Source organism: Bathycoccus prasinos (genome assembly GCF_002220235.1).
Source record: "Bathycoccus prasinos genomic : Chromosome_2".
NCBI classification, from domain to species: domain Eukaryota; kingdom Viridiplantae; phylum Chlorophyta; class Mamiellophyceae; order Mamiellales; family Bathycoccaceae; genus Bathycoccus; species Bathycoccus prasinos.
The window spans coordinates 538451-560057 of record NC_024007.1 but is presented as its reverse complement, the minus strand read 5'-3'; the positions used below and the strand labels follow the sequence as shown (position 1 = coordinate 560057).

Genomic DNA, 21607 nt, shown 5'->3' with positions numbered 1-21607 from the left:
GTCGCATATTAGCGAAACCGTTCGTTCGCGTTTGATTCGTGAACTGTCTCACTCTCTCACTCTCTTACTCTCTGGGTTTAGGGAAAAGAAGGAATTGGCAGGCGGCGGGCACCCTTCACCGCCGCCGCAAATTCGTACATTGAATAGGAGAGGAAACAGAGCGAGCGCATTTCACGTTCCAGGAGTGGGAATTCGAGAGGGTAAAGACAAAGCGCGAGAGATGAAGAACACGAAGTTTGCGAAAGCGTTGGTCTCCTCCGACCGACACACGCGCGATAAAACCTTCGAACGATTGAGGAAGTGGCTGTGCTCTCAGAAATCGCTGGACCATCTGTCCACGAAGAAAGTGTGGAAGGCTTTGTTTTACGCCATGTGGCACTCGGACGGGAGAGAGGTGCAAAGAGAATTGGCGACGTCCATCGCGTCCGTGATGCACTCGTTGAAACCACAGATGGCTATTTTATACGCTTCGGTGTTCTTTTGGACGATGCGAAACGAGTGGGCCGGCATCGATAAACACCGGTTGGACAAGTATTGCGTGCTGGCGAGGCAGATGCAGAAGCACGTGTTTCAGTATATGCAACGGAGAGATTGGGAAACAAACGTGAGTCAGAACGTGGCGAATAGGGTGTACAGAGATGCTTTGTTTGGGGAAGATGATCATATCACCGCGATCGATGTGGGGATTAAGTTACACGTGGCGGAGGCGTTCGGCGAGGAGATTCGAAGGTTCGACTTGAAGGAGAATGATGAAAAGAAGAAAAACAAGAGCAAGAATGGCAAGCGCAGTAGCGATGGAGAGAGTGATTCGGATGACGACGATGATAAAGAAAACGTGGACGTCACCGATGATGAGGACGATTTCGACGCCGGGGAGGCGCCTCCGCAGGAAATTATCAAAATGCTTCTCGTCGCGTTCATGCACGGCATGCGACATGAAACATCGTTTAGCTTCCTCAAACGGTGCGCGAGCGATGTGTTTGACATGTTTTGTCCGACGAACGTGGATACACGAAACGCGCCGAGGAACAAAAATGGGTGGGTGTTGAACGCGACGCATATTAAAGACTTGGCGAGGGTGGCGATTGAGCTCGGCGCTGGGAACGGTTGTCCAGAGACGTCCCGAGAAGCGCTGTACGAGTTACACACGGACTTAAAGAAAGCAACTGCGGTGGCAGAGAAAGCGCCGTCGATTGAGTTGAAGAAGGATCAAAAGTTGACGATTAAAGTGGCGAAAAGAATCATGAGCGAGGAGAAATCTTCGTCATCGAGTTCGTCATTGTCGTCGGAGGAAGAAGATAAAGAGGAAAAAGCCACCACTAGCAGTAACAAGAAAAAGAAGAAGAAGAAACGCGCAGAGATTCGCGTCATTGACGATGAAGACGAGGAAGAGCAACCGGAGAAGAAGAAACAAAAGAAGAACAAAAAGAAAGCTGAAAAAATATTCGAGGAAAACCCGTTCGAGAAGGCGCAGCAAGAAAAACACGCGTTGGCAGTAAAAGTAGCACCGGCAGCAGTAACAACAACAGAGGAAGATGCTGCTGATGACGACGAGAAGCATCCGCCGATGAATGGTCACGTCATCTCCGCTCGACGCGCGTTGAACTTCAAACCGAAGAAGTACCAAGATAAAGGAAACAACGATTCCCCTTCTTCCTCGCCGTCCGCCTCGCCGTCAAAAAGACTATCGTGGAACCTCAAAGGCATCACCCGGTCCTTCCCGTCCGGCGCTATCGATACTTCCAGAGGTGTCCAAAACATTAAGATGTCCACACCAACGAAAGGATTACTCAAGCCAATCCACGCGATCGGTAAAGGCTCGCCCTCGGCGTTTGTCAAATCGAAATACTTCCCCGGCCCGCCGGCTTCGGCGCCCATGCAACGAAGAGCCCAGTCCATGTACTCCGCACACGACGAAGACAGCGACGACGACCAACGAGAAGACCACATGATTCTTGGCATTAAGAAGAATACCGAGAAACATCAAAATCACTCGGGAACAACCGCCGTCGGGGAGAAGAAGAAAAAGAAAAAGAAGAACAAAAACAAGAACAAAAAGAATAGCAACAGAAGGATGACGATGTGATGACAACTATTACAAAAAACATATAGAAATATAAAACCATCGTTCATCGCGTGCGAATCCTCCATCTCGGAATCTATCGAGATCGATGCATCAAGAAAACTCGCTCTCTTTCCCGCGTTCGCTCGCGCACGTTTACCGCTACACTCTCCTTTTTCGCTTGAATTTGCCTCACACTAAAAATTCAAAAAACACCAACCTCTCGAACATCATGCTCCGAGAAATCAACCACGAGCTGGTGAACGCCTCGTCGATGGACTCGAACGCGTATTACACCAAACGAAGCGCGTCCTCTCGCGTGAAATCGCCGGCGTCGTGTCCGGTGACCATTGCCGCGCCGCAAAAGTTTGAGAAGACGAAGAAAAAAAGTTTTGTCGTTTCCAATTCTGAAGCCGATGGGGGCAAAAGAGACGAAGATGAATTGGAGTTAAACGGCGCTTCGATGGTGCCGAAACTGCATGCGTTCGCCAGAAAAGTGGTTAAAGTCGTCTCATCGTTCGCGAAGAATGGCAGATATACCGCAGACGAGGAAGAGACGGAGGAGGATTTGGTCAATCCTTCGCCTTTGTCTTGGCATAAAAACTGTAAAACGACGTTTGGCATCGCGAGCAACAGTGAAAGAGGGACGAAAATTTCAGTGTTTGATCGAAGGCGGAGCGTACTGGAGATTTTAGAGCAAATGTCGTCGTCGGTTGGTACCGTTCCTTCGGCGCCGTTTTCTCCGTCGGCGTCGAAAGTGACCAAGAAAAGAGGCGCTGCTGCGCCCGTGAGTTTACTTTCCTCGCCGTGTTCGACGCCGGCAGTGGCGAACGAGACGACGGTGGCGATGGCGTTTCGGCCGGATCATCCGAACGAGATCGCGGTGACTACGAAGGAGAGCGGTGGGGTGAGATTATTTTCGAAGGTTCTCTCATCCTTTGCGTCTAATAATAATAATAATAGTAGTAGCGCTAGTGATGTAACGACGTGGAAGATTGAAAGATTGCCAAAGGACGAGACGGAGACGCTGTTGGATTCGGCGGTGTCGGACGTGATAGGCGTGCGCGTTCTCGATAAACTCGCGTGGTCGCCAGATGGGTCTTTGTTAGCGACGGCGAGTTCAAGGGGGGCTACCATTCGTATTTGGGACGTGAACGCGAAGAAGAGTACGGCTATGTCCTCCGGGAACATGAGCGGTTTGTCCTCGGTTATTCGATCGATTAAGCGAAGAAAGACGTTTCGAGTGCCAAAATCGAAGAGTGAAATTATGAAAGCGTTCTCCTCGATTGATTCGTTCAAGGAAACGCTCGTGCCGATTGAAATCGATACAAAACGGAATGGAATCATCTCGTTGGCGTTTAGTGGGTCTGGTCGACACCTCGCGTCGGTTTCGAAAGATGGCGCCTTGACAATTTGGACGAAGAAATCGGGCGTTTGGTCGGAGAATGGATTCTCGTCGACTGGGAAAGTGACCGCGTTTGCGTGGGGGCCGTCTCCGAAAGCGGCGGCGAGGCGTGGAAACAAGAGAGTTCGAGAGTACGACGAACACGAAATTGGCTTGTGCTGCGTCGAAACCGCGATAGGAGGTGTTACTTTAAAAAGCACGGACAAGAGACACATCTCGTGCGCGGCTTTACAAGTCGCTCCAGACGGGGCGACACGAGCGGCGCTGCCCATCACCTTTCCAAAAATCCCAGGTGAAGGTGATTCTTCCGAAGCGGCGGCGATTACGTCGTGCGCGTGGGATGATACGGCGTCGCGATTGGTGTTTGGACACGCGGATGGGAAAGTTCGAGTGTACGCGACCATCGTTCACCCGGTGTTGACGGTAAGAGCTATCGGTACGTTTTGCAGAGAGAAAGAAGACGAGGAAGACGCGCTCGCGGATGACGAAGAGGGGAAATCAATAGGAGCGAAAGCTATCGCCGCTTCTATGCAATTCTCGTCCGGTGACTCGGCGGCTATGCGCAGATTAAACGATCGGGCCATCGTAGATAGAATCTTAGCAGTATCGTGGGGGGACGGCGCGACGAGTTTTGTTCCGATGGCGTTCTCCGCATCTTCTGCGGTGTAAAAATAATGATAAACAAAAAGTCTATATCTTAGCTGACAGAATACAATTACTCAAACGCTCGAGAAGCGCTGTGCTCATTTCCAACCAGTACGCGTCGCCGAAAACCATCTTGGGACCTTTCACGGCGATAACTAGAGCAGTTTCCAAATCACCAACTTCGTATTTCTTTTTCGGATAATCTTCCTCGCACACAATCTCGCAGCATCTCGATATCTCTCGCGTAAACCTGGTCCTCTTCTGACTTTCGAACGCGGCGCGCAAACATCGCTTACACGCCCATGACATTGCTTTTTCACTTCCATTCTCAATTGCCGAATTGACGTCTTCGAGCAATGTTGGGAAACATGTTCGCACAGGTGCCATTCGTGATGACGACTTTGGAATATCCTCGCCGCTCACGCAAAGCGAAGACGTGGCCAACGTAAATAGTTGCTCCGCGTTCAGTTCGTCGCGATTTTTTTCAAAGCGGACGTCGATTTTTTTAGCGAATGGAAACTCTTGGGCGCGGACATCTTCCAGTTCCGAGCGTAAATCTTGCAATTCTTGTTCATTCGGTCGTTCATTTTCAAATACGACAATCAAGTCGCAATCGGATTCGAAATCAACCGCGGCGCCTCGAGCGATTGAGCCACGCACGCAAATCGACGAAATATTTTTCGTTCGGGCGACTATGCGATCGGACAAAGCTTTTACGCACACTTTCCATTTCTCTTGTACATTTCTTTCAAACGTTTTGGTTTCACAGAGCTTCGGACACTTGCCGTCCTCATCTAAATCAATGACGGCAAGATTAAATCTCGACGGAAAATCCGGATTAACCATTCCCGAGGAATACAAACGACTCAGCGCCTTCGTGCCTTTGTCTCGCGTTTTTGCCCATTTTGCGAAACGCAACGCGTAGGATGTATCCGTATTTACACCACTTGATGCGTTGTAAATATAACGACGCGTGATTGATACCGAATAATTCGTCTTATTCGACGATTCAACGTGATGTAGCCATCGCGGTGGGAAAATCAAAACATCGCCCTCCGAAAGAGTTGCCTCATACGCGCGTAATCCATTTCTAATGCGCTCATCATTGATGGAGAGCTGTGAACGTCTTCTCAATGGATGCCAATCGGGATATAAGTAACATTGCGAGAGCCCAGAAAATGGCGCAAACAATAAAAAAGTCTTCTCGCCTTTCAATTGCGTCAGAGTCGAAATCGAGGCGTCGAAATGGAGCGGCGATATGCTCCCTCTTTTTGACAACCAAAGTCGGAGAGGTTGCGACTCCACGAACTCCTCGCTGTTTTCAAACGACGTAAACACGCGCGAGTAGTCATGTTCCATCTCGTCTTTCAAATTAGATGGCAATTCGGATTGGATATACGCTCCGTCTCCTGAATACTCCAACACGCGCGATAATCCGTTTGCGAATGGCATTTGTTGCGTAAGCGAAGGTGGTTGAAACTTTCGATTCCGTATCGCTTCGTGCGATTGCTCTGCGTACACGAATGCCTTCGCGTTCCTTCGTCCATTGTTACCACTTGGTGCTCCATCCTCCATTCTTACTCTTACCGTGGTCTGAAACAAGCCTCCCGTCCTCTTCTCTTCCTCCTCGTGCGCTTCCAACAACTTGCGCAACGTCCACGACGAAGCGCTTCCATGCCGCGATTTCTCAAACGCGTTTTGAATGAGCACCGGTTCGTGTAAGCATCGAATAAATTTCTCGTCCAAGAGCTCGCTATTATTCTTCGCATCGCTCAAATCAATCGTCGCGACGTGCCCGTAAATGTTCATCTTCGAACCGCTGCCGTTCTCGTCCTCAAAGTCACCTTCCGCTGTTTCGTTTTCATTCTTCGCATCCAACACGTCCAGCTTTGCGAGCACGCGAACGTAATTCGCCGCGACGTACTCTTTCACACCACCATTTCGATACGCACCACTCTCGCCTTCATTTATCATCTCTCGCTTGCCAACTCTCCTTCGTATTCTGTCTCCTCTTTTGAGGTGTTCTCGTTGCCCTTCCTCTCGCGCATTCCAAAGCCTTTGATTTCCCGTTAGGTGTTTGGAAAGATGAAACGAAGAAAGACATCTTTGCGCGTTGTTCATCTCAGATTATCGTACTCTCGCGAAAAAGTCTTAAATCTCTCTCTCACTCGCTTCGCGTTCTCGTCGAGTTCATCTCATCTGCGTTCAATGAAAAGGGTGCGTTATGGTATGACTGCGATGTGTTTTCTTTATGAAGAAAGTTTGGATAAAATGGAAGACATGTCGTCATTCCATCCGAACAACGCGCGCAAAAAGTAAAGCACAGATACAGAAGTTGATCAGGAAAAGGTCGCCACCCCGAGGAAGAGAAACACGACGAGTCACACTTCTACGCGCGAGAAACGATGGGGACGACGATGCTTTCGACGACGAATGTTTTCTGCGTAAAGATGACTGCGTCCAAAACGTCATCACTCAAAGAGAGTTCACGACGATATAGACGACGACGACGGAATGATGATGGATTCGCGACGACGACGACCAGAGCGAAAGCAGACGGCTCCAAGGAGAGCAACATTTTCGATAAAATCGCCAACGAGGCGAACAAAATGCTCGACGTCATGGAAGGCGGGCCAAAGTTACGGAAGTGGTACGGCGAGGATTCCTCGGTCGGGAAAGATGGCGAAGTGAAAAGAGAGAGAGAAGAAAAGGAGGAAAGTTTAAGGAAAGAGGAACGAGAGATGCAAATGAAGATGGACAGTGAAGAGAGCGCGTACGGGAACGAAGAGGGAGAGATGAGTTCTCCGAAGAGAGCTATTTATGTGCTCGATTCTGGATCAAAGCTCGGCGACGCGGTGGTCATGCAACTCGTGCTCGCGAAGTTGGACGTGAAGGTGGCGTGCGAGAACGTGGAGGCGGAGAGCGCGAGGTACGGGCCATACGTCGACGTCGCAGATTTAGGGGACGCGAAGGCGTTGCGTCGATCGTTGGCTGGTGTGAGGTCGGTGATTGTTCCCGCGGGTAAGTTTGACGAGTCGTTCGCGAAATCGTGCAAGGAGAGCGGGGTGAAGCACATCGTGCTGTTGTCGACCGCGAAAGCGAGTAAAGGGAACGTGTTGAGCATGTTTTTGGACGACGAAGGCGCGCGGGCGAGAAAAGAGGAGAAGAGAGAACAATTGGCTAGAAGTTTGGGGATACCTTTGACGATTATTCGCCCAGTGGACGTGGTGGATGAACCAACGAGAGGGAAGACGATGGCGTTCTCCAAGGAAGACGGACGATTGAGCGGCACGATTTCAATCGAGGATGTCGCCGTGTGCGCGGTCCGAGCGTTAGCGCAGCCGCCGAAGAAAGGTAGCGACGCGATTGCATTCGAGATTGCGACATCTAACGAGACCGGTAAGACGGATTGGAAAGGGCAGTTTGCGATGTTGAAAGCTTAAAAGTTAAAGTGCTTGTAATTTATCATTTTCTAGCTCTAGCTCGGGTTGTTGTTACTAAAAATGTTTACTATTCGTATAAATTAAGTTTAAGGGTTTGCTATCGTTATCAACTCTTGCGGTTTACACGGCGCGCGACACATCGGGCACTCTGGTTTCTGTTGGCAACACTCCACCGCGCACTCCCAACACAAACAGTGTCCGCACTTCAACGCGGTTGGGTATTTCGTAGGGTTCAAACATAACGGACACGGTATATCATGCCAGGTGTACCGTTTGGCATCTTCGTCGTCGGCTCGATCAAAGTCGTTCGATAATCCGTTGCCGCCGAAACTTGGAAGCATGTTTGCGTCGTCAATGACTGAAACTGGATTTACGCTTCCTTTTCGTCTCTCCTTTGCTTCGTCTCTCGATCTATCCCCACATTTCGTCACGCCGTCCGCCTCAAAAAAGCCAAACTCCTCCGCCGCTTTCGGTCGTCTTCCTTTTGTCGCTTTCCCGCTCAAATGTAACTTATACCTACGCTGTCCTTCATTAAATACTGCGTATGCTATTTGCAACGCGACCAGCTTCGACAGCAAAGAATACTGCGCCCTTGGCTCTCCCGGATTCGGGTTCACAAACACCCTCTCCATCCCAGTCGCCCAGTTCGTCCAAGAAACATACTTTCCGAACGCGTAAAAGAGCATCAACTGCGTCAAAGGTCCAAATCCTCCTCGGTCGTTGACTCCTTTGAGCGCTGGATTCGTCGCAGTTGCATTCTGCGGCGCGTTTCCGAACACCCACGCGTACGCTTTTAAGAACTGTTTTTTCAAAGCGCTTTTGTTCCTCTCCTTCTCCTTATCGCCGCTGCTACTCGTACTACCACTACTATTACTACTAGCACCTAACAAAGACTGTTTTTCAAACGCCCCAACTCCGGAAACAGCGTTCCTGGACGCATTTTTCAACCGTCTCCCGATCGGTTTCGCCAACGCCTCCAACGCGACCAACGCCCACCGTCGCGAGGCGCTCGGGATGTCCCCTCTCGCGTCCGCGATGAAAAGATCCGTGTATTCTATAAATCCGTGTAAATGATGAACGAGAGAGTAGCAGAGTGCATATAAAAACAGAGAGGGAGAGAGAGTCAGTATTCAATCGCGAGTTCAATACAATCAAAGGATCAAAAGAGAAATTTTAGTTCCTACCTTCCCCGAGCGTTTGCGAGTTGCACCCGGTGGTGAATGCAAAGTACAAGAAATCACCGAAAGATTCGATGGCATCGAGTTTGTCGTTCCAGAACTGTGGGCCGAATAACAGCCGAACGGAATCAGAGACGGATTCAGATATGAGCTGTTAAAGTGCGTACGCACAGAGAGAGGGAGAATTTGGATCGAAATGTCAGTCTTTTTTGCACGTGAAAGCGCGTCATTTGATTTCTATAGGGGATTTCATTTTTCCAATTCAAACTTTTGCACCCGTACCTTTCGATAGTAATCGTCCTTCTGATGCGCTCGGACTAAATCTGGTTGCGCCGCGGATGGGAGATGCGGGATTGCTGCCGACGCAGCGGGCATCGCACCATCAGCGCCGCGCGTGCTCATGCTCATGATGACGCTTTTAGGCTCTCAATTGCTGTCAAAGAAGAAAAAGTGGCGTTTTGGAGGAAAACTTTCCCGAAAAGCACACTCACGCGTCACAAAATCAATGACAACATATTCCAACGAAGAACGACCTCGCAAACTTTCATCCGCGGTAAACCTAGACCAGAACGAATCGGTCGAGACCACGAGAGTTACCATCGAAGAGAATTGCACGTGTTACGCGCACTACTCCGTGTTTTTGTTTGAAAACGACGGGGAGAAATCCCCTAGTAGGAATGCCCTACGATTTAGCACCAATGAAGAAGAAGGCGAGGAACAACTCGCGCTGGCGATATATGTGGGCCAACCGAACGCGCGACACGTCGCGTGCAAAGGCGTCGATGAGTGCTTGCGATTGATGAAAAATGTCGGCGAGAAGGCGTCTTTTGTGATACCTCCTTCGTTAGGGTACGGGGATGCTGGAAATATCTCCTTCCCTTCGATACCGCCGAAGTGCGAGTTACTCGTGGAGATTGAGCTGTTGCACGTGGAAGGGACGAAAGAGACGCCAGATACCAATCGAGCGGATTTAACGTTCGAGAAACGGATGGAGCGGTGCGAAAATTTGAAAAAGAAAGGGAACGAGAAGTTTCGAGATGGATCGAAGAAAGCGGCGGTGCGGTTGTACGAGAGCGGTTTGTCGTACATCACGGAGGATTTGATGCAACAGTTGGTGTTGCCAAAACACGTGGATTTAGCGGAAGAGCTGAGAGCGACGTTGCGATTGAATATGGGCGGGAGTTTTTTAGCGTTGAAGGAGTACGCGTTGTGCGTCAAGTATTGCGATTTGGCGAGGGGCGAAGGCGTCTGGGGCGACGCCGTGAATCGGTGTCACTTTTTTCGCGAGAAAAAGGAAGATTCGTGTTGGTTGACGAAACCACAACAGGTCAAGGCAATGTTTAGGAAAGCGCAAGCGCTGGAGAGCATGCCCGGGGAGAAATACGAGGAAGCGATGAGCGTACTACAGGAAGTGCACGATAGTTTGGACGCGGAGTTGGAAAGGCGGTATGTTAAAGCGAACGGGCGTCGCCAAGGAAACGCTCGCCAAGGAAACGCGGAAACTGTGTTTTTCAATGCCTTGGATCCTGAACAGCACGAGAACGCAAAAATGTTTGAGATGTTTCGGAGCGATTTCTTACTTTCTGTGGAGAAAATCAACAGAGTAACCAAGTTGATTGAGAAGCGAGAGAAGATGTCTATGGCTGAGTTTTGTGGAGTGTTCGAGAAGAAGACTTGAGCGAAAAAGGGGGTGTTGATTTCGAGGCGTAACTGATAAATAAAAAAAGAAGGAAAAAAAGTTTTTCTCGTCACAAACATGGCTGAAGAAAGTAACAGAGAAGAAACAATCACTGGCGCGACGGCGGTATGGAGGGTGGCGGAAAGTCACGGCGTCACGCACGTTTTCGCCAATCCTGGCACGACGGAGATGCATTTCGTCGGCGCGTTTGAGTCTGTTCGTAAAATCGAGCCAATCTTGACTTTACACGAGACCGTTGCCTCTGGAGCTGCAGACGGGTATGCTAGAGTGAAGAAAGGCTCGAATGTGAATATTCCAGGCGTAACTTTACTCCATCTCGGTCCGGGATTGATGAATGCTTCGGCAAATCTACACAACGCTCATCGCGCCGGATCGTCTGTTGTAAACGTAGTCGGCGATATGTCCACTTGGCATTCTGGCACCGATCCAGTCCTTGAGAGTTCGATCGCTGATATCGCGAAGATTAACGGCGCGGTTGTTTCGTCCAAAGTCCCCGCAGCTATTGCGGCGGATGCAAAAGAAGCATTTGTGACTGCGACGAGAAACTCGACATCTCCGGGGGCGTCGAAAGTGGTTACTTTAATTGTACCCCACGATCGAAGTTGGGAGCGCGTTTCGAAAGTATCCGTCGAAGATGTGATTCGTGGAGATGCTTCGCCATTAGAGCAACTGAACGAGGATCGTGAACAAAAGAGTCAACACCTCCAGTCACCAGAGCAAGCAACGACGAAAGGAAGTGTAGCCGAGCGCATGCACGCGCAACTCACAGAACTTCTAGATGAAAAAGAAGTTCCGCCACCATTTACGACCAAGACTACCTTTCGTTCCATCGGATTAACATCGCAATCGAGCATACGCTACGCCTCAATGTTACGCGAAGAATTCAAGTTGGATATTCAACCGACGATCATGTATGACTACAGTTTAGTTTGGGACTTAGTTTTATACATCGAAGACCGCTTGGCGATTGAGAACAAAAACAGCGGGGGGGAGAATAGTTTCTCTCCTGCGTCTTCACCCACGCGAGAGAGCGCTGATGTGGGTAAGAAAAATACTTCACATTCGCATGGTCTTTCTGAACCGGTACAAAAGGCCATCAACGCGTTTGGTAAGTCGTTCGTAAAAAGTATTTTGAAATCTGAATCCGGGAAAGTGGGCGTCTACTTGGGCGGCGACGCGGGAATTAGAGAAAACTTGGAACGTGTCTGCGGAATTTTTCGCAAACTGGGCATCTCCGAAGACTCAATTTACGTCGAAAATGCGTTCTCGCGCATCGATCGTGGTGGTGATCTCATGGTGAAAAGATGTCCATACTTCCCGCGCGACGCGATGGCGACGTTGGCCAGTTTTGAAACGCTCGTTCTCGTCGACGCGAAGAAACCGGTCGCGATGTTTGGCTACAAAGACCAAAACTTCTCCTCGCTCATTCGCCAAGGCGAGGACGATGTTTGGGAAATCGAAGCACCGCCTGGTGGCAAACTGACTGACGCGTTTGAAGCGATCGAAACTGCGTTAGAAAAGAAGGCAAATGCGTGGAGAACGGATGTTGCGGACGCTAAGAACGATAAACACCGCGAAAGAGTCACGCGTGCGGCGAAGGAAAATACGTTGCGCGAGACGAGCGGAAAGTTGACACCCGCCGCAATGTGCGGAACGATCGCAAAATCGCAACCGGAAAACTGTGTTGTTGTTGACGAAAGTTTAACGTCAGGTTCGATGTATTGGGACTCGACCGATGCGTTCTCGCCTCAGTTTACGCACTTGACTCTCACCGGTGGAGCGATTGGTTTCGCTCTTTCCGCCGCAGTGGGGGCGGCGGTCGCTGATCGTTCGCGCAAAGTCATCGCGTTTCAAGCCGACGGTTCAGGTTTGTACGATTGTCAAGCGCTATGGACTATGGCCAGGTACAATTTGAACGTGTGCGTGGTCATTTGCAACAACTCGAGTTACAACATCTTAAACATTGAAAATGCGATGCAAAGAGTTGAAGATGCGAACAAGACAAACGTGTCGAAATCGTTGACGAGTCTCGGGGAACCAACCATCGATTGGGTCACCATGGCGAAATCGTTCGGCTTCCGCATGGCTACTCGATGCGACACGATTGAAAGTTTCCAAATGGTCTTCCAAGAAGCGATGGAAAAGAACGGCGATGGCCCCATACTCGTGGAGGCTGTTTTATAGTCAGCGTACTGCAAGCGTCTCTCTCGTGTTCTCTTTGTCATTCAAAGAATTCTACTAAATCCTACTAAAGCATTGCTATTTCTTCGTCACCTTCACATTCAGTGGGAGTCGCCGTCGCCGTCGTCGTCATCGCTGTTGCAAATGTTGAAAACGGCGCTCTTCGTCCTCCTCCTCCTCCTCCTCTGTCACCTCCTCTCGCCGACTTGTTCCTTCTGTCCATTTGCCTTTCATAAAACTTGGCAAAGTACTTCTCGTCTGTGATCATTAACTCGTCGAACTGTTTGATCAGACTCGTCATCTTTTCGACGTCCGCCATCGCCGTCTCCAACTTCACCTGCTTCGTCGCCGCGTCTTCGACGTGATCGTGAAACGTCACCATGTTTTGGTCGTCAATTTTCGCCGTAATGCCGCCTCGGATATTCGATCGAGCAACCATTTCGTTCACCAACATCTTCGCTTCGCTTTCGCCGCCGTCCAGATGCAACTCGCGCGCAATAGCCCCCAAACTTAACGACGAGTACGTCTCTGCCACTTTGCGGACTTGCGCGAGTTGGACAGATTTGTGCGCTAACAAGACCAAGTCTGCATTTTTGTCGTTTTCGAAAATGGCGGAGTACTTCTTCATGGTTTCCGTGAAACGTTGCAAAGGCGTTGACGATGATTTATCACCACGAACACTTTTGTTCGACAACGCTTCCACGAGAAGTTGATAGGGACTATTGTTTTGCTGTTGCTGTTTCTTTTCCTCGTCTTCTTCTGCATCTTCTTCGCCTTCCCCTCTTGGCGCCGGCGGCGGCGATGAATCGATGTCGTCATCCAAAGCGTCTCCTTCCTCTTCAAACTTCATCTTCATCTTTTGCGGAGTCGTCTCCTCTCTAGCTCCTTTTGTTCCTTGTTGATGATGATATTCGTGTTCATCCTCGTTCTTCATCTCGTCGTCCTGCGATGAATCGTTCGATTGTTGTTTTCTGTTTGGATCTTCCGCGGCGCCAAAATCACCCGCGGCTAAAATGTCCTCCAAGTCCACATCTGCGAACTCGTTCGACTCGTTTCCAAAACTCCTACCTCCTCGCTTACCACCATAATCACCACCGATAAATGGCGTTTGCTGCATCAACGCTTGTCTGACCACATTCGATGTCTTCGCGGGAATCCCGCTCTTCTCGGACAAAAACGTCGACGTTTCACCCGTTCGAACGATGGACGCCAAGAGCAATTTGTTATAACTCTCCATCTGGACTCGTCCGCACTTCTCTTTCGTCGGCATCGAAATGCAGTGTGAAAAGAACGAAATAGCTCGATCGTACTTTTCCGCGCACAAGCACGACAAACCGGCGTAATAGCAATAGTTTGCGAAATCTTTCGCCTTAAATCCAGTTTCGGACGGATCTTCCACGGCGAAGAGAAGTCCTCCCTCGTACGCCTCGTTCTCTCTCTTCAGTTCCACGCACGTTTCGTAACACACCGCGTGCAAAAACGTCACCTTACCTCTCGATACCACGTTTGAATACGTTTTCAAAGCGTACTTCAGCGGCTCCAAAGCTCGTTCCAAAACTCCCATCTCGCGCAATGTCTTCACGTACGACCTCGCGACCACCGCAAACGCCTTCTTCGCGAGCGCCGAAGCGTTGGCCAGATGCGCTTCATACTCCTCCTTCTCCTTCGCGAACAACACGCACTTTTCCGCCAACTCGAGAAATTTCATCGCATCTTCTTCCGAGATCGCCTTCGTTACCAACGACGCGCTCCCGTCGTCCTCATCTTCGCCGCTCTTTTTAGCGTAAGATCCTCCTCCTCCTCCTAAAAAATCCATCGTCTTTTTCTTTCTGATTTTCGTCTGCGAAATTTTCTTCTTCGTTGCCGCTGCGGTCGTCGTCCCGGTGCGTTCGCTCTTTTTCTTCTTCTCTTTCTCTTCCTCCTCCTCTCTCTCTTTCTCTTCCTCTCCTTCCTCTTCCACGCCTCCTCTCGCGAAATCGACCACGGATTTCAACAGCATCGCGCGTTCGCTCATTCGCAATCGCGCGAAAACGGTTGACGAGGCTAAAATCAGATCCGGTCGAGATGCGAAGTGTTTTCTCACGGAAAGTTTCGAGAAGATCGTTTCGTTTTCCTCGAACGAATTCGAGACCAGGTCTTCTAGAACCGGAAAATGCAGTTCTTTCATTCTTCTTCTCCCTTTGCACGGTCGAGAGGGTATTCTTTGAAGAATTTTCTCTTGAATTTTCTTTCGCTTCACTCCCCAACGAGAAAACGTCTTCTTTGACGTTTTGGAGAAAAAAGAACAACAATACGACTAAATAATGGGAAAAAAGATATCCGGCGCGCAGAAGAGGAAGAAGAGGAAGGAGAAAGAAAAAGCCGCGAAGGAGGCTGTTGCGGAAATGGAGAGGTTGAAGCTTGGACCGACCAAGTTGTGGACGGGATTGGTGTTGCATCACAAGGATGTGTTTGTCTCGCATGTGCTTTCGAAATTGAATACGACGGATCGGTATTTGTTTGCAAAGGTGAATAGTAAGAGTTGGGGTGTGCTTGCGTACGCAGGGGTAAACGTATCGGAATTGGGTTGGTCTATTGACGAATGTTCATCCATTTCGACGTTGGAATGGGCGTGGAATCACTATCCCTGGGGAGAGGAAGATAGAGATGGAAGAGTGCTAGATCAAGCCTGGTTTTGCTCGGAAGTTGCTGGAACGAACAAACTCGAGTTTCTCAAGTGGGCGAGAGAAGTGAAACATTGCGAGTGGGATGAAGAGACGATTACTATGGCAGCAGTTAAAGGTAATCTCGAGATGTTAAAGTACTGCTTCTCTAACGATTGCCCGTGTGATGAAGAAGAGGCGTGTGGACTAGCAGCTGATGGAGGACACCTCGACTGTCTTCGATTTCTTTTCGACAAAGTAAAACCTTCGCGAAGGACGGAGAAAAACGCAGCATTACTGGCAGCAAGCGATGGTCACATGCACATCTTGAGATATCTCGTCGAAGAAAGAAAGATATCCGATGTAGCAAAGTTCGCCTGCGTGGGACAAGCTGCGTGGCATGGCCAACTCGATTGCCTCAAATACTTAGTCGAAGAGGCGAAAGCGCCTCTTAACAACTTGGAATACATCGCTGGCGCTCGTTACAAAGAGTACCACGAGTGCGTAAACTACTTGCGAGAAAAAGGTTCTCCTGAGCCGACGGATGAGCAATACGCTGCATTTGTCGAGGATCAGCAACGAGATTCCGAGGAAGAGAACAGCGATTGAGAAGATAGATAGATCATTGAGAAAGAGAGAGAGAGAGAGAAAGAGAAAGAGAAAGAAAGAGAGAGACATTTTCCATGCGCTAATTTTTTGTAGCAGAGACAACAAACACAAGGCACGCATCACTCGACACTTTTTTGTGCACACAAAACACACACACCACACATGTCCTCCTTTTCGCTCGCATCGAGAGCCATCGCGTGTAAGAGCGGCATCTTTTCTTCTGCTTTGTCGACGACGACCACCGCGGCTGGTAGAAAATGCGCGAGCAAGAAGAGTTTCAGCGTCAAAGTCGTTCGCGCGCAAGCGGCGAGCGAGGATGGGGAAAACGACGTATCTGCCGACGTCGATGCAAAAACGAACGCGGGAGAGGAGGCTGAAACGTCGTCGACGACGAGCATTACGACCATCGAGAAGACGAAAGACATGGGAAGCAAAGACGAATACGAATTAGTCGGTCCGAAACCGGAGAGATTTAAAGTCGCGGAAGGGCAGCTGGTGAGTTTGCTCACCGCGGCGACGCCGGCGTCGACGAGATTAATCAGTGGCGTTCTGACGTCTGGGTGGAAAGTGTCGCTGGAAACCGGTCCGGTGCCGGACGGGGAGTATTCGTTTGGTTCCTTTGGCGGGCGATATCTGAAAGAAACGAGCGACACGGAATTGTTCAAACGTCCGGAGAAACCGTTGAAACTCTACGAATTTGAGGGATGTCCATTTTGTCGCAAAGTGCGCGAGGCTATCGTTTGGCTCGATTTGGATCCCATAGCATATCCGTGTCCGCAAGGCGGGAAAAGATATCGCGAGTTTGTCAAGGAAACTGGAGGGAAAGCGCAGTTCCCCTACTTGATCGACGAAAACACCGGTACGAAAATGTACGAGTCCGACGATATCATCGAGTATTTGTACGAAAACTATGGGCCGGGGAAGGATAAAGTGCCTAGTTTGATAAGTCGGTCGCCGATTGTCACCGTTGCCGCGGGTCTCGGCATGTTAGGCAGAATTGGCAAAGGGAGCAAATTGGATGCAAAGTCCACGGCGAACGAGAAGGAGTTGGAACCTATTGTGTTTTATGGCTACGAGACGTCTCCGTTTTGCAAAATCGTTCGCGAACGGTTGGTGGAATTGGAAATCCCGCACCAAATCAAAAGCACGGGAAGAGGCTCGTACAAAAGGAAGGAGTTGTTGAAAAAGCGCGGCACGTTTCAAGTTCCTTACATTGAGGACCCAAACACGAAGAAAGCGATGTTCGAAAGTAAAGATATCTTGGAGTATTTGAACAGAGAGTACGCGTCGTAAAAAACGTTCGTGTCCGCTCGCTTTTTTTGATAAACAAAAATGTACAACATCATCACAACACGTCGAACGCGTCGTCCTTCGTCTTCTCGCGAATCCGTTTTCTCAACTCCACAAATTTCTTCGCGCTCGCAAATTCGTTCAAATCTTCGTATTCTATTTCGTTCTTTATCGCGACTTTAATCGCTTCCGACCACCGTATCCGGTACTTGATCTCCTCTTTCGTTCTCCCGTCGCCAAACTTCAAATCACCTTTTTTAGGAGGTCTCCAATCGCCGATTAAATACCACGCGTCCTCGCCTTGGTCTTCGGTATAATACAAGTCGCTGATGTCGACGTTCTTCTCTTTCGCTCGCTCGATTTGTTCCTCCAGCTGTTTCGAAAGCGCCGCTTTACCACCACCGAGCGTTATGATTCTCACGAGTAAGATAATCACCCCAGCTTCTGCTGCGCTGTCGAGATTGAAAATCGAAACGTCGTCTATCGTAGCTCTTGGAACAGCGACTCCTCGTTTCCTTTGAAAAGTCGAAGAACTCCTCTTGGTTCCCGCACGACGAGGAGACAAAGTTGTTGTTGTTTGAGACGCTCTGCTACTCACACTACTACTCGCTGATGACATCATTGTATCTGAGATATTATGGGGAACTTCGGTTGGGAAATACGTAAAATATCTCCTCATTCTAAAACAAAGATGTCTATCCCTCCAGATGTCATTCGAAAGGCCGAGATGCAAATGAAAAGGAAGGCTCCGGATGATTTGAATGGTGAACAACACAAAACGAGGAGCAAAAATGCGAACGCGGCTGCTTCGTCGTCGACTTCCTCTTTGCAGTTTGACTACGCTTTGGAAAAGCAGTTTCGTGAGAACTCGGTGGCGGGCTTTGCGCTCACATGCGTCATGCACCGAGAACGGTCGGCGATGAAAGAAGCTTTGGAGTTGTTGAGAGAGTGTCTGGACGACGATTTCACCAAAATCTCGCCCATGAAGATGCCGTGCAAAGCGTTTGCTTTTCTAAGTTTTATAGATACGAATTGCGATGGTGAAACGAATTGTAAATTATTGGAGGTGATGAAGCGAGTGATGAGAGCGAGTCGTCAAAATGTGAGGTTTTTAGAACGCATGATTGCAATACAAACAACGTGCGAATACAGCGAAGACGCGATTGAACGAGCGATCGATCGATTACGTATTGATGGTGGTTGGAGCAAGAGTAGTAGTAGTATTAGTAGTGGTCGTAGTAGTCAATTCAAGTCGTTTGCGATTTGTCACCGAGATTGCTTTTCGAAAGCGCTCTCTGAAGATGTCGAAAAATGGAAATCGAGGGCAGTCACGAACGCGGTTGCAAAAGCGGTATCGAAAATAACGCGCATCGATAAAGTTGATTTGAGAGATCCGGATGTGGTCATCTTTGTCGTCGTCTTGGCGGTGAACGACAATTTTGGCATAAAAAATACAGACAACATCCCGACGCGTCGGCTCGGTTTGTCGTACGCGACGAGAGAGTCGAAGGTGTTCACGGTGAAATCGAAAGGAATAGATGCGACGAATTTAAACCATAAAGAATGAAAAAAAAAGAATGATATTTCGTTGTCTCCACCGGAAATCGAATCCGGGTCTCTGCCGAACTGAGTCATTTTGCTCAAGAGAGTACAGTGAATTTTCACTGCGGATGAGTTTGGTTGCCAAAAGGTGCCATTGAGGGTGGCAGGGCAATGTTCTACCTTTAATTTGAAAGAAGGACGAGTTAGAAGCTGTTCTTTTCTTTGCACCAAATTTTTTGAACTTACCACTGAACCATGGAGACGCCTTGCAGTTTAGGTCTCAAAATAAGAGACAATAAACTAACAACGTAGCCCTAAATCAACATTTTTTTGGTTGCCTTCCTTACTTTCTGAAAAATTTTCTCTCGGTCTTCACATTGTTGTCTCGTGCAGAGATTATCCCCTCCCTGCTTTGTGCTCGGGGGTGGTGGTCGTCGACATGCTCTTCGCCGTCACCTCTCTCTCGCCAAACGCGCCTCCGTCTTCTTCCTCGTCTTCTTCTTCCTCGGACGACGACGATGAAAATGACGACGAAGAAAACAAAGGAAAAAAGAAAACAAAATTGACTTTCATCAAGAAAAAAAATCTATCCCGGCGTATCAGTCATATAAATCTGATGCGACGAGCGCAGTCTTTGGGAGATTTATTGTTGACTACGACGACGAATAATACTAAGAAGAATAAAAAGAAGAAGAAAAAGAACGAACAAATATCGTATCAAACCCTGGCAATTGTGATTCTTTCTTCTCTGCTCATCTTCTCTTTACTCGTCATCAAGCAGCAAAACAAAAACAGAAAGATTCGAGACATTGATAGAAAGTTGCACCACACGATATCCGCGCTCGCGACGAGAGCGCAATGGAGTTTAGAAGAGGTTAGTAATGGTGAGAAGACGAAGTGGTGGAAAAAATATAACCACCCTCAACAATACGACAGCAGTCAAAATCTTCCATTAGTTTTATTAGACGAGTACGGATTGCCGACGTTACAACAACAGTGCGAACGAAAGGTGGAGTGGCCAACCGTGGCGTTTATGACTTCGTCGTTTTTGTGCGAATCGTTTCTCGACGTTCTCCCGAAAACGCTGAGAGTGCACACGTTTCCACTGAACACGAGAGCGCAGATGAAATACAACTCGCTCAGAAAGTTGCCGACGTTTAATCGAGGGTACGACGTGGAAGATTATCTCGTCAAATGGCTTTCTGATGGTCCGTTTTCAATCAATCGAAACAATCGCGTGAAAACGTTGACGGAGAAAACAGAAATCGCGTATTTGCTGCCTATCCAACCGTATTTAGATCGAGTTTCGTCGTTCCCGTTTACAGATGGACGCGAGAGTAGCGAATCGGGGTTAAAATCTGCCGTTCAGTACGCGAAAAAAGTAAACCCGAGCTTATGGAAACAGTCGAAAGGAAGACGAGTCATCGTCTCCGTGCACGATTTTGGCACCGAGTTGGCGACGAAAATCTTTCCGGACGACGACGAAAACGACATCGATGATATTTATGATACATCTGCATCTTCGTCCGCGATGTTATCTCCTGTCTCCTTCTCCTCCTCCTCCTCTTCGACTTCTTCGTCGTTGATAAACACCACGCACTTTATCGTCTCAAACTCCGAGATCGGGGTGGAGAACGCGCCGTTTGACGCGCAGAAAGACGTCGCCGTGATACCTTCTTTGTCGTTTTACTTGCCGAGAGAAGCGGTATCGAGAGGGTTGGTTGATTTGTCGCACTTCCTGCGCAACGAGGAAGAATACGCGTCGGTTGGTTTAGAGTTACCAAAGCTCGAAGCCGAGCGAAACATTCGACTGATGTTCAGAGGAAACAATCGAGGTCCTTTGCGCGAAAAAGTCTTTCGATATCTCATCGAAAACGGGAGCCCGGAAGACTCCATCGAAACCACCGGGGTCGCTTCGCCGCAAGCTTACATGTCCTTAATGGAACACAGCAAATATTGCTTACACGTCCGAGGCACGAGAGTGATGTCTCCGCGGTTAATAGAGCTCATGCTTTTCGGATGCGTCCCGGTCATCGTCGCCGACGCGTACGAACTCCCCTTGGCGTGGTTTCTCGATTGGACAAAGTTTTCCATTCGCGTCCCGGAATCCGAGTACGAAAATATTCACGCCTACGTCGAAAAAGCAAACTGGCGAGAGTTGCACTCAAATTTAGGTCGCGTGATTAGTTTCTTCGTCTACCACAAGGACAAACCAATCATCGGAGACGCTTTCTACGCGACCTCGCTCGCGTTGTTGAACAAACTCGAACAACGCGCGAGTACTCCTACCACTCCTCCTACGAATAATAACAATAATAATCGAGCTAAAGGAGAAGAATAATAAAACGACGATATAGACGAGGAGAAGAAAAAGAACGAAAAACGACATCATCATCATCATCACAGTTGCGTCACATAATACTACCGCTACATAGTAGAATATAGAAATGCATTGTAAAACAGAGCAAAAAAGATATATATAAAAACGACTGAAAAAAAGCAAAAAAGCATCTTTCGCCCCCAAAAATCTAAAACCGTGAAAAAAAGTGCAAAACCTCGTGCAAGAATATCTTCGGAGAACGAACCTGCGTCACTCGTTTCCTGTTCGCCGTGTGGGCTCTCGCAACTGTTTCCTCGCTCTTTTCTGCGGCATAATTATAGAAAAAGAGTTACACGTTTTACAACACAAAGTTCGTCTCTCTCTCTCTCTCTTTGCTCTTCTTTCGCGGAGAGGAGGAGGAGACGAAGAAGAAGAAGAACAACAACAACGAGAGGGCAAAGAGAGTTTTTCGTTTAGTAAACGGAAAGATTCGTTCGTAATTTACAATTTTCGAAACGCCCGCGATCTCTCTTTTGAGTCGTCGCACGAGAAAAAAACAAACAAAAATCGAAACGTCATCCAATTTGATAT

The 21607-nt window shown here is 48.8% G+C and overlaps 13 protein-coding genes across 13 annotated transcripts; 9 read left to right on the top strand and 4 right to left on the bottom strand.

The window, feature by feature from the left end:
• Positions 1 to 220: 220 nt before the first annotated feature.
• Bathy02g03000 (predicted protein) lies at positions 221 to 2086 on the top strand (the record flags this gene model as incomplete). The annotated part of the gene is made up of 1 exon (XM_007514533.1): positions 221 to 2086. The coding sequence occupies one exon, from the start codon at positions 221 to 223 to the stop codon at positions 2084 to 2086; it is 1866 nt and encodes a 621-aa protein (XP_007514595.1).
• Positions 2087 to 2171: 85 nt separating this feature from the next.
• Bathy02g02990 (unknown protein) lies at positions 2172 to 4015 on the top strand (the record flags this gene model as incomplete). Its single annotated transcript, XM_007514556.1, has 2 exons — positions 2172 to 3903; positions 3960 to 4015. The coding sequence occupies 2 exons, from the start codon at positions 2172 to 2174 to the stop codon at positions 4013 to 4015; spliced, it is 1788 nt and encodes a 595-aa protein (XP_007514618.1).
• Positions 4016 to 4157: 142 nt separating this feature from the next.
• Positions 4158 to 6233, bottom strand: Bathy02g02980 (predicted protein; the record flags this gene model as incomplete). The annotated part of the gene is made up of 1 exon (XM_007514841.1): positions 4158 to 6233. The coding sequence occupies one exon, from the start codon at positions 6231 to 6233 to the stop codon at positions 4158 to 4160; it is 2076 nt and encodes a 691-aa protein (XP_007514903.1).
• A 284-nt stretch (positions 6234 to 6517) lies between these two features.
• On the top strand, positions 6518 to 7555 carry Bathy02g02970 (predicted protein; the record flags this gene model as incomplete). Its single annotated transcript, XM_007514926.1, has 1 exon — positions 6518 to 7555. The coding sequence occupies one exon, from the start codon at positions 6518 to 6520 to the stop codon at positions 7553 to 7555; it is 1038 nt and encodes a 345-aa protein (XP_007514988.1).
• An 86-nt stretch (positions 7556 to 7641) lies between these two features.
• Positions 7642 to 9141, bottom strand: Bathy02g02960 (predicted protein; the record flags this gene model as incomplete). Its single annotated transcript, XM_007514804.1, has 3 exons — positions 7642 to 8609; positions 8740 to 8884; positions 9016 to 9141. The coding sequence occupies 3 exons, from the start codon at positions 9139 to 9141 to the stop codon at positions 7642 to 7644; spliced, it is 1239 nt and encodes a 412-aa protein (XP_007514866.1).
• A 97-nt stretch (positions 9142 to 9238) lies between these two features.
• Bathy02g02950 (predicted protein) lies at positions 9239 to 10411 on the top strand (the record flags this gene model as incomplete). Its single annotated transcript, XM_007514838.1, has 1 exon — positions 9239 to 10411. One exon carries the CDS (start codon positions 9239 to 9241, stop codon positions 10409 to 10411), a length of 1173 nt encoding a protein of 390 aa, XP_007514900.1.
• Positions 10412 to 10489: 78 nt separating this feature from the next.
• Positions 10490 to 12616, top strand: Bathy02g02940 (predicted protein; the record flags this gene model as incomplete). Its single annotated transcript, XM_007514777.1, has 1 exon — positions 10490 to 12616. One exon carries the CDS (start codon positions 10490 to 10492, stop codon positions 12614 to 12616), a length of 2127 nt encoding a protein of 708 aa, XP_007514839.1.
• A 64-nt stretch (positions 12617 to 12680) lies between these two features.
• Positions 12681 to 14780, bottom strand: Bathy02g02930 (unknown protein; the record flags this gene model as incomplete). Its single annotated transcript, XM_007515020.1, has 1 exon — positions 12681 to 14780. The coding sequence occupies one exon, from the start codon at positions 14778 to 14780 to the stop codon at positions 12681 to 12683; it is 2100 nt and encodes a 699-aa protein (XP_007515082.1).
• Positions 14781 to 14997: 217 nt separating this feature from the next.
• Bathy02g02920 lies at positions 14998 to 15864 on the top strand (the record flags this gene model as incomplete). Its single annotated transcript, XM_007514660.1, has 1 exon — positions 14998 to 15864. One exon carries the CDS (start codon positions 14998 to 15000, stop codon positions 15862 to 15864), a length of 867 nt encoding a protein of 288 aa, XP_007514722.1.
• Positions 15865 to 16026: 162 nt separating this feature from the next.
• Bathy02g02910 (predicted protein) lies at positions 16027 to 17157 on the top strand (the record flags this gene model as incomplete). Its single annotated transcript, XM_007514695.1, has 1 exon — positions 16027 to 17157. The coding sequence occupies one exon, from the start codon at positions 16027 to 16029 to the stop codon at positions 17155 to 17157; it is 1131 nt and encodes a 376-aa protein (XP_007514757.1).
• Positions 17158 to 17209: 52 nt separating this feature from the next.
• Positions 17210 to 17776, bottom strand: Bathy02g02900 (predicted protein; the record flags this gene model as incomplete). Its single annotated transcript, XM_007514528.1, has 1 exon — positions 17210 to 17776. The coding sequence occupies one exon, from the start codon at positions 17774 to 17776 to the stop codon at positions 17210 to 17212; it is 567 nt and encodes a 188-aa protein (XP_007514590.1).
• A 69-nt stretch (positions 17777 to 17845) lies between these two features.
• On the top strand, positions 17846 to 18721 carry Bathy02g02890 (unknown protein; the record flags this gene model as incomplete). The annotated part of the gene is made up of 1 exon (XM_007515011.1): positions 17846 to 18721. The coding sequence occupies one exon, from the start codon at positions 17846 to 17848 to the stop codon at positions 18719 to 18721; it is 876 nt and encodes a 291-aa protein (XP_007515073.1).
• A 591-nt stretch (positions 18722 to 19312) lies between these two features.
• Positions 19313 to 21037, top strand: Bathy02g02880 (predicted protein; the record flags this gene model as incomplete). Its single annotated transcript, XM_007514601.1, has 1 exon — positions 19313 to 21037. The coding sequence occupies one exon, from the start codon at positions 19313 to 19315 to the stop codon at positions 21035 to 21037; it is 1725 nt and encodes a 574-aa protein (XP_007514663.1).
• Positions 21038 to 21607: the final 570 nt, after the last annotated feature.